Source organism: Parus major, chromosome 1A (assembly GCF_001522545.3).
Source record: "Parus major isolate Abel chromosome 1A, Parus_major1.1, whole genome shotgun sequence".
Taxonomy (NCBI): Eukaryota; Metazoa; Chordata; class Aves; order Passeriformes; family Paridae; genus Parus; species Parus major.
This window is the reverse complement of record NC_031773.1, coordinates 22876851-22888206: the sequence shown is the minus strand read 5'-3', so window position 1 is coordinate 22888206 and position 11356 is coordinate 22876851. Positions and strand designations below refer to the sequence as shown.

The window sequence follows — 11356 nt, the reverse complement described above, 5'->3', positions numbered from 1 at the left end:
ACATTTCCAAGGCATATTTTAAATGCAGAACAAACCTAGCTTAGAAACCTGTCAGGATTTTTCCTCTCCTTACCTTTCCTCTCCTTAAAAAAAAAAAAAAAAAAGTTATTTCAAATTCTGATGTTGAAATTTATGTTATCCTTACAAACAGTGTCTTCTACTTTTATTCCTCTTTGGCCATGAAATCCATACCTGAGCTTCTCACACAAGCTACTGCACTGCTGCTCACTGCTTCAGCACATCAGGGATCCTACTTGCTGAGACTCACTGCTCTGAACTGCAGTGCTTCACAGCTGACTCATTCTGCTAAGAACCACCAGCAAAAGCAGGATCCATTTTTCAGCACAAAAAGGAGTAAGAAAAATAAAAGTAAAAATCAATCTCTAGAGGAATTATCTGTATTTTGTTACACATTATTGTCACACAGTAAATTGAAGTCTTAGTGAAACAGCAATTGCCTAAAATCAGGGTACTTTCTAAATATATTGTGCAGGAAATAATTTCAGAAAAAAGCTTCTAATATTCAATATCTATAGAGCAAACACACACACACAAACTAAGAGAAAGAAAGACAATATGGTGTACAAAGATTTTATTTTCATGAGTCTGGGATGATTGTTTTACATACAAAGGCAAAGCATGAGGAAACAGTTAATCCTTTCCTCCTCCGGGCTTATTTTGAGAAAAATGATCTTTTAGATATTGGAGACGTATCACTGTCCAAGTTCTCCAAACCATCTCCCAGTAACCCAGCAGAAGGCATCTAAATCTGATCTCAAGAAAAAGCTGCACTTTCCCCTGCCTAAGAGGTGAGCTATCTCAACAGCGCACATCTCCACATTGCTACAATTCAAAAGGATGTATCTGCAACTACTGTAGAAAGAGGCTGGGGAAATATGCCCTGCATAGAAACTGTCCCTCATGGGAACGTGATCTACCTCAGTGGTGGAGAGAAAAATGACAAAGAGTTCATTTTAACTGCAAATCAAGTATCATTTTACAGCAATTACATCTTAAATCCACAACAGAAATTGATAATTACATAGTAACTCATTGCTACTACATTATCTTGGATAATACTGTAGTTAAGCTTTTGCTCAAATTTCCTTTCAGTAAAATCTGCTTCTGTAAAACACCGTTATTTCTTGGATGCTTTTAAAACACTAATGAAGCATATAAAAGTTTTTACAGTATACAAGAAAAACTAAGTTAATAAATGACCACATTTTCCTCAATTCTATCAAAGAGTTAAGAGTCTGAGAAAAATAACTTTTGTTTTTTGTTGCATTTTAATTTCTCAATCTCTTTCCTTTTTTTAAGAGATGAAAGATATAAAGGAAATTCATTACATTTTAGATGAAGAGAAGCATGAAAAAAACAAAATCACAATTCAGCAGGCAGATGATGATGATGAAATCAAAGTATTTAATATGGCTTGTAGCTGAAAGTAATCAATCTGCAATTCCAAACATCTCAGTTATTGCCACATTCACTAATTTTTCATTAAGTGAAGATAAAACATCTTTAAAATGCATGAACAATAGCTTTAAGCCATTGTTGTATATATTGTGCAACTCATCTGAATGCAGGTTAACATGTGAACTTAATAGAATATATTTATGTACATTATATACACAAACAGAATCCTGTGGTAGGTACCCCTGAATATTATCATTTAAATAAGTAATTTTCATAATAAAAGAAGAAAAAACCCAACCATCTATGGAGGAGGCAAAATGCCCGTTTCTAAACTTTAAATCAATATAATTTCTAGCTGATGTACATAGAAATAAAACTGTGGTCCTGTACAAACTTTACATTACAGGGTAACAGTTTGTTTTTAAAAAATATTTACATTTTTAAGTACTTGGATCTTTGCAATAGAGATTATATGAACACAAAAAAATTGTAAGATAGGCAGGTTTATTTATTGGATTTTTCTATTTGTTCTTTTTTGTGCAAATTCCAAATCTCTCTTTTTGTGTTATTATCTGCCTCTATTTGCCTTGTATTACTGCTGCTGCTTTTTTTTAGTATTCTGAGAAGGCTGGGTGACTTTGCTTCTAGGAACAGGAAGAAAAGATTTAACTCTTGAAACACCCAACTCTGATTTACTGTTGCTGCTTTCCACAGTTCGACTGCTGCTGACAGGACGCATTCCATCCTAGAAATAAAGAAAAAAAGCATTTTGTGTATAAATAAGTATCACTGTTTGACATTGTTGGGTTGTGTTTCCTTCATTTCAGCCAACATTTCTCCAGAAAAATATATTTTTTAAAATTCTGTATGAAATCTCTTGACCAAGTTTTCCACAAACCTACCAAGCAGCTAAGCTTGTCTACTTGCAAATCAACATAGTAATGCCTTCTGTTGTTAGCAGAAATTTTTGAAGAAAAAAAATCACTAGGAAAAATATAGAGTAGGAACTGGTAGGTCACCTGACTTACCCAATTATCCAGGCATCACTACTATGGGAATCTCTGATTTGGGATGCCTAGAAATTTGTTTAGAGAAATATTCAGAAGGAGTACACCTACTTGTGGATCTGCAAGTTTAAAATTATTTCCTTTAGTGGAGACTGTTCTATGGATTTTAAGTAAAATTACAAAAAGTATTCTAACTTTCTGAATATTTGGATATGAAGAAATACGATTGCAAGGCTAGTAACTCATCTGACCCTGAGACTGGCTCAGCTGGTCAGAGCGTGGTGCTGGTAACACCAAGGTTGTGGGTTCAGTCCTCATATGGGTCATTCACTTAAAAGTTGAAGATCCTTGTGGGTCCCTTCCAATTCAGAATATTTGGTGGTGTGTGAACATCAGCTCTTTTAATGCTAAGGTGTGAAAGTTAATCCAGTTTCAGGGCTATTTCATTGCATCTGCAGAAAACGGTGTCTCTAGAAAACAATTTATTGCAGTCAGCAGAACATCAGGATTGCCCTCCAAAAGACCCATATCAAAGGAACACAGAAGGCCTGGTAAGGGAACAAAGCCCACAGATTATGCCCTGGCTAAGAGTAATCGAGCTCAGAAGCTCTCTTGATGTTCAAAAACACAAAGAGCAAAAAAGAAAAGGGAACAAAATGTAACAACAGAGAAAACATAATTTTCCAAAGAATGAAAACTAAGCAGGATGTAATCTCATCTTTGTATTTAGTAGGGATGGTAGCACCCACAAACAATAACACAAATTTCTGAACAGAAGATGATTACAGAAGTAGACTTACTATATCTTCCAATAATATTCAGCTTATCTTCCCACTCTGAAACTACTCTGAAGTTACTGAAGTTTATTTACATATATAACATAGCAAGATGGCTGTATATTTCAACAAATAGTTAGGTCAAAACCAGGAACTGAATACCCCTAAAAAAATGCTACTCTTCACAGATTTTGGTAATATCATGTCTTTTCAATATTTTGCTTGAGAGCTTTGACATCAGAGCAAGCAGCAATTTTACATCAAGAATTTTAAAAGGGGTACTTTTGTGAACTTACTGAATCACATTAATTGAGAGGAAGCAACAAACTCAGTTTTTATTTCTCTTCAGAACTGATGGAAATAACTTGTAATGTCAATGTAATGTCAAAAATACTTGGCCTGGGGAGATGGCTTTATTTAGAAAGTCAAAACTGAAATCAAATACATCCTTTGTTTTAATAAATCTTTAGCTTCTATTAAGACACATGAAAGAAACTTGGCATGGTAGTCTAGCAAGTTTCCCAAGAATTATGAGAGTTTTTTCTTGTAATAGACAGGGCACTAATCCTTAGAATACAATCAGAAATTCAGATTTGGACAAACTCAAGACACCTTTCTTATCCTAGTGTAAAACTTATTTCACCTACCTTTTGTGCTGTTGTTTTATTTGGGTTAGTACCACTTGCTGAAAATACAGGAATGTTCTGGGAGTTATTGAACATCAGTAACTCATCCTTAGAATCTGCAATCTAAAGAAAGATAAAGAAATTGTGATTTTTTAGTTGTTCACAGAGATTGTTTCAATTTGCCAGTTTTTGGCGGCTTCATTTTATTTTCATGGTTTCTATACAGTGCAACGCATAAATATACAAAGAACAATTAAAATATCTCTTCTTTACTCTCGAGTGCATTTTTAGAAGATGTGAGACGGAGATTTCATATCGACTCTAATCAAAGGAAGATTAAACATGCATTTCCAGAGTAATACTTGCCAGTGGAGCTTAAGGGTAGTTTCCCATCAATATTTATCCAGCCCCCAGGAAAATCAGAGAAAGGAATGATTGTTTTCTCTTTCTCCTACCATATTTCTTCCCTATTATTTTTCCTTCCCTTTTTCCTATTTTTCCTGATCAGAAAAAAACAGACAGAGCCTGCTCAAGATGCTGTCCTCACTGAAAACTAGGTATTTCATCCTGGGGCAAGCTGATCCAATTAAATTCTGCAACTCAATTCAAAAATATTCAATCCCAATCCAGTGAAGGCAGCAGTAACATATTTGAGTGAAAGGGCAAATTAAAGAGCAGAAGTATTTATTCTGTTGGCAGCCTGAAATTACATCACACAAAGAAAGCATGCAACAGCACCCCTACTTCTGCAAGGATCTACTAGGCAGCTGGGGAATTAACAACAGAAATTCCAGCCAAGGATGGTTCCACCCATGGCAAGGAAACTGAACAAAAGACTTGACATCTATCTCCTTCCTTATCTAACCCGCATTTCCTTGAATTGTCATCAACAAGCAATTACACTTTGCATGTTATTAAACACAATTTTGAGTTGGTTACCATTTCTTTAAGCACATCTCATTCTTTTAAGGATAGCTACAGTAAATCCCTGCTAACTGACTAGTGATTAGCTTGCCAGCTTGGTGCATGTGAGTCATCCATGTACTGTAAATACTTCAAGAAAAACAACCCAAAACAAAACACTATAATAAAGGGTTTCAATAAATAGGTTGAAAAATCTTCCCAAACACAATAATTCTTTTTTTTAATAAAAACTTGCTTGTCTTCTAAGAATAAACAGAATACTTAATAAAGCAAAACTAATGGAACCACTGTTCAGGGAAATCCTAAAGGATGTCATGCACTGCCTAACTGGACAATAGCCTAAAACTGACTCTATCCACATTTCAAAAGATATGGAACAGCTGCTCCAGTGTGAACACAGCCTGCTGTCACAGCCATCCACTTCAGCTGTGCTAGGAGGAAAGATGAAAAAGAATAAATAGCTTCAGCCACAGGAAAGCTGCATGGTATTGGTATAAAAGGAAAAATGAGAGAGACCCACAGCTCCACACTCTGCCTCAACAAGCCCCCCACAACCACCCACAGCCCATTCCAGCATAGAATTTAATGCAAAACTATGAGCCCTGAAAACATCCTTCACCCTCTTTTGCCACTGTTAAAGAACTAGGCCAATCCATCCTCTCTTGCTTGGGGCAGAAAACTGCATTTTGCCTACAGAGCAGAGGAGCTCTGAGCCAGTTCTGTGAAGGCTGATGAGATTGTATTAAACAAACCAAATGTTCAGTGCATATTAGGGAAAACTTTGTGTCTTTAAGACTACAGAACAGTTTCCCACTGGGAGCAATGAGAGCATGAAAGATAATGAGAACAGTGATGCAGGGATGGCTGTTCTCAGGTAAGTGGTCACAACACCAAGCCTGACAGAGTTCAAGAAGTGTTTGGACAATGCTCTTGGGCATGTGCTGTGACTCCTGGTGTTATTCTGTGCAGAGCCAGGCATTGGATTCAACAATCCTTGTGTGTCCTGTCCAACTCAGGCTATTCTATGATTCTATAAAAATTTTATCCTCCACTGGAAAAATCTCAACACAAAAAATTGGTGAAGGTGTAATTTAAAATAGTGTATGCTAAACCAGAATACTTACCCTCAAATGTATCATATACTTGTTGACTTAAAAAAAAATAAAAAATGAATAATTTTCTTTAGTTCAAGCAGGGCTTGTAAATGAAAAATTTAAACACATAACAAACAACTGAATACGGTAATGTAGTAAATTATTTAAAAGCCTTGTGTTTACCTTGCTTATATCAGGCTCAGATTTGCTGGAACACATACTTTGAAGTTCCTGCACAAGATCTACTTCATCATCAGAACCAACAGACAGCCTTTGCTCCAGATTTAATGTTCTCAAATGATCCTTCTCTGAAGATCTGGTTAAAAACCCAAACAAACAGAAAGAACATTTAAATGAAACTATTATACAGAATTTAAAAATAAATATTATAGACTCCTCAAAAATAGTATTTTTTTTCCCCAAATGACCTTTACTACTAAAAACAAAAACAAAATAACATCTGATGAATTACAGCAGTAGTTGTCAATAATTATCTCATAATAGATTTTTCTATATAAATTATTCTCTCTATTCTGAAAAGCTAACAAAAGGATTCCTCTGTCTAATATGTTCAAATACTCCCCTGTTTTTAAGATGCAGCAATAAATTTCATTCTACTCTGCTTTTTGGAAATAATTCCAAACACTTAAAAAAACCTCTGGCATACTGGCAGCATAATATTCTATTTTCTCTGTGCCTGTGAATAGGGTAGAACCAAGGTTTCAGACTGAAGTGAAGTCTCAAATGCAGTTCCCTCTAGCTAATTCATACACTTTCTCAGGGAAACGCTGTATCAGTGAGACTAAAGTGCATAGTACTGTACCATCTTGAATTGCCATTCAGAAAGTCGAAATAGCCTGAGGAGTTTATAAAATATAATGCCAGTTGATAAAAGCATACGGTCAACTTTTCAAGGCAGAGTAAGTGTTACATAATATTCTTAAGTCATAGACCATTTTGTTACATAAAAAGACATGTAGTGCTGCAAGGCTTGAAATAAAGAAATGGATTCTAAAATTATATTGAAGTATATAAATTTTATTTCCTCTCAGAAATGCAAATTAAAAATACTTCCTTTCTTCAGATATGGGACCAAAACATTACCAAAAAACCCCTACTGATCTATTTGTTACATTGTGCTGCTTTACAACAGAATGCTACCACCTTTATCTTTTGCAAGGTGTCACAAATACCAGAAACTAAAACTTACTTTGCAGTGAGAGAAGCTCTTTTCTGACAGTTTGGTTGCAACACAGTCTTAGATTTTATACCTGCACAAAAGAGAGATTGACTTGTTAGTTTATTACCATGTGTGTTGATTTCTTTATTCTAAAATCTATGATAAACAGGGGAAATGTGTTCCTATTTACTAACTAATTATGTCAACAGGGTCTGTCAAAGATCAGAATACATCCCTTCAAAGTGTTCAGGGGAGCACAGGGAACTCCTAAAATGGCAAATAGAGGACGAGTTGCCTAAGCTTTTGTTTAAGAGAGGACATGAGGTTTCTGTGTTAGGCATTTGAATCACTGTTACAGGTTCTCCTCAAGAAAAATTTCTTGTCAATAAGAAAATGTTTAAATTTGCTCCATGGAGATCAAATCAAACCATTTATCTTTACTGGAAACAGCAACAGCATTTGATTCTGATAGTCTAAAACAGAAGACTACTAAAATTAATTGACCATTCAACTTTTAACTTATATTCACAGATATTAACTGCATTCCAAGAACATTCTCAGGTACAAAATACATCAGCCATCCCACTTCATGTTATGTTCATTATTTCTTAAATCCTCTTAGTGGGATTAGGTGAATTCACGATTCAAGCCGAAAACTGGCATTCAGGACATTAAAGTTGCAGTCAGAGAAAAAAGACTTCTTTCTGAACAAGGGCTGAAAAAAATGAATAACTCATTTTAGTGCTGCAAAGTAGAAAGCATCAAGTATTTTGTTCTTTTGTATATGATGTAATTGAGGCTAGAATCTTACTGTTCCTAAACTGTGTGTATGCACGCATGTGTGTGTGCGCCTTCTCTCTCTTCCCAAATCTTCCCCCAAAGCAGTTACATTCACTTTCAGAAAGCAAGTACTTTGATTTTTTTTCCATGGAAGTTTTTCTGCTTGATGTTGTTTTTAGTTACAACAATACTAAGTTTTCCTTCTAGAAATATGTGTCCTTTAGAAGAATTATGCTGTTTCTGAATATATCCATACATTATCTCTGTGTAATAAATTACTTGTTATATGACTTACAATCTTGAGGTGAAAATAATTTTCAAAAGTGTCAGCCACTAATATAACTTCCACATTTATACACATGCACAGACCTAGTCATATAAAGCCCACTTTATCAAGCAACGTACTGAAATGATTGAAAATCTGTGACCACACCAAATGCTTTGTATTTATTTTCTTCTATTAAAGTGAAAATCAAATCAAAACCTTCAATTTAAATCAAATGATCTCATTCTTCCACTGCAGGACTTCCAGACTGTTCTACTCAATTTTTCTAGTAAGACTGACACATGACCTGGGGGGGAATGTATTAATTTATTTTTACCTGAATTCACTCGGTAGTAATTATTGTAGTGAAGTTATAAAGTAAGAGTAAGGAAACTCAAAAAAGTATGTATACTGTAAATTTGGAGAAAATCTAAAGAGTACCACTAAAGTAATGAAGCTTTCTCTCATGTGGTATTGGAGAAGAGACTGATACAGTGTCATTCCATACAGTCAGAGGTGGAACCACTGCGTATAATTCTACCACCTGAGCCAAGACCTGCCCCATTATCAGACAACAGAACTGGCATTAGAACAACCAAACTTCGTTAGGACACCTCGCAGTCACAAAGAAGCAATTTTGGGGAGAAAAAAAGTAAACAGTGTTTTACTGGTGAACATAAACATAAGTGTAATTTAATTAAAAAATTAATTCATTTTTAGATGAGAAATGTTTGATTTGCATCTACACAGTTTAACCCCTGCAACTTTCAGAACTGAAAATAAAAAGCTTTATTTACCTTCAGTATTTGTCTCCTGCTTATTCCATGACTGGGAGGACAAATGGCCTGACTTTTTTCGAGGACTTGTGCTCACTTTTCTCCAAGAAGCATTCTCACCTCTTTTCTTACTACAATTTTTGTAGCTCGAAGCCACAGATAAAGGAAAATTTCCTCCCTTAAAATCTGCTACATAATTATCTAGTTCTGAAACAAAAGTAAAAGTGTTAAGAAGAACTGATTGTTGCAAATGGCTCTTCTTAGAGAACCTTATACAGCTACTTGGTTTACTCACTGTAAATGCTTTTAACCCCACCACCTCCCTTCAGAACTACAGTTATGTTTTGTGGAAGTTTTAAAAATGGAAGGAAGCAGTTAAAAGCTCCAGTTCAGCAATGTACAATTACTTGGCTTTCAGACAGTTCACTGTTACCTGGTCTGGGTAGAGGACAGCCATGCAAAACAGCTTTATTTAGCAAGATACTGAGAGCAGCTTTCACAACAGCCTGTTGCCCTTGGCTGGGATTTTTTTTGGCTATTGCTTGTCCTGGTACAGATGATCTTTTCACAGAGGCTCTGGAGAGTATGGCTTCTTGTACTCTGGGAGCAATCACAGCATTCCATAGCTTGGACATCCACCTGTGGTTCAAAACAAATCCTTTAACTTCAAAAACAATTATGAAAGCTTTCCACTTCATACTTTGGTAACTCATCAGATTTTGTATTTTAAAGAAGCACTCAATTTCAGAGTGACTGATTTTATTTAAAGAAGGGTTTACTTGTTTATTTATTTGTATTAAGCTATTTGATCTAAAAATTTTCGTTCCCTTGCCTTGACAAACTTACCACCTGATGCTTTTCCTCCTTCAGATAATCCTTGTCATTTTAAGGCTAAAAAATGTCCCAGAAAGATGTGTGTTAATGTACATACAGATTTTTTTTTTTTTAAAGTACGTGGAGAAATTTCCATGCTGGCAGGTGTTAATTCCTAGCCTATTTGCTGCCAGCATGGAAAAAAGGAGATATTAATTTATGGTTGTAGCTCTTCCAGTATTCTTCCATTTCCAAACTTGTCTAGTTTAAAAGATATTTCTATTCATAGAGATGCCTTGCTCTTACTCCTCTTTTGTTTATTTGATCTGTGGTGAACTGTTTCCAGGATGCTGTGGATATTCCAGATTATCTGGTTTAGAGACTGCATCTGATTTTGATTCAAAAATTTGATTAAAAGGGACATGGGTCTTTTGGGACTTTTGCTCTTCTAAGAGAGAAGCATTATGTCATATTAGCAAAGAAGTGAAAAATTTGCATTAGGGAAAAATAAGTGCTATTTCTTATAACTTAGGAGATCTCTGGGGATAAAGGCTTATTTCAGACTTAGGGCTCAGCTCACATCTACAACAGACACCGAGACAATCTTTTTTAGATCAACTCCAACTCTTTTTGTTTATTCTTATACCCTCTAACAGGAGGAAGAGAGTAAGGTTGGGTCAGACTTGGTAAGATTGGGTTTATATTAAAGGTTTGTAAGAAATTACAGGCTATCATACTGTATTCAGCTTTGCAGAAACCTGTTCAGAAAACATGAAGGCTAAAATGTCTGTTTGACTTAAATGGACAGTTTTGCTGAATACACTGACATACTGAAGCTATCCTATTACCTAAAATAATATGATGACTTTTTGGGGGTTTTTTTTCCTGTTTTTTTTAAAGTTAGAATGTGTGAATTATTTGAAAGATACATTTTTGGTCAGTTGTGAAGATTGAGTTTTTATGACATATAAATGCTCAAAGGACTTTTATAAGATTGATATAATACATTAGTTACACTACTTAGAAAAATAATTAGTACAGCTGTTAAAATACAATGTAAAATATGTACTGCAGATGGTCCTTGAAGGACCTTGAAGCTTGCTTAGCATAATGTTGCAGATACTATTCCATACAGTTACAGTCTGCTTCTGCTACCTAAGCTACCAAAATAAACAATTGCTTGTATTTTAGTCATAAAAAACTCTCTCTTTTCAATTTCTATGTTAGCTTTCAACATTGCAATACTGCCAGTATAAATAGTCAGAAATGAACACTGCAAAAATAAAATTAATTGAGGCCAGTCTAATCCAACAGTTAACAACAGATGGGCATGCTCTCTAAATAAAATTCCAACCTGGTATTTAAATTCAGTTTTAAGTTTGTGCTCATCTTGATCAAGTCCCCCATTCTTTGATATAGCTGATACTTAGAAAAGGTGTAACACACCCCTGCCCCTCAAAAGGGCTGCAAAGTGAAAGTTGTTCCTGTTGGAACATTATCTTCAGCTCCCTAAACCTAAACCAAGAAAAAGTGTAGTTAAAATTTTCTTCATTTATTCACTCTACTCACCAAAGCAGGTGAGGCTACATGAAACACACAGCAAGAAACAATTTCCTGTAACATGTTCTCTCTGCCTCCCCTGGTGCTGCTTCTTCCTCTTGTCTCATGCTAACACTGAGCCCAGAGTGAAGCCAAT

General features: G+C 35.2%; 1 protein-coding gene across 1 annotated transcript in view; it reads right to left on the bottom strand.

Annotated features, from left to right (window-relative positions):
- Positions 1 to 577: 577 nt before the first annotated feature.
- The window catches only part of CTTNBP2 (cortactin binding protein 2), a 78440-nt gene continuing 67661 nt past the window's right edge, over positions 578 to 11356 (bottom strand). The window contains 7 exon segments of the mRNA XM_015628450.2: positions 578 to 2026; positions 2028 to 2164; positions 3850 to 3951; positions 6030 to 6162; positions 7057 to 7117; positions 8869 to 9054; positions 9281 to 9486. Coding sequence (XP_015483936.1) covers positions 1924 to 2026; positions 2028 to 2164; positions 3850 to 3951; positions 6030 to 6162; positions 7057 to 7117; positions 8869 to 9054; positions 9281 to 9486 — 928 coding nt within the window. The 3' untranslated portion in view covers positions 578 to 1923.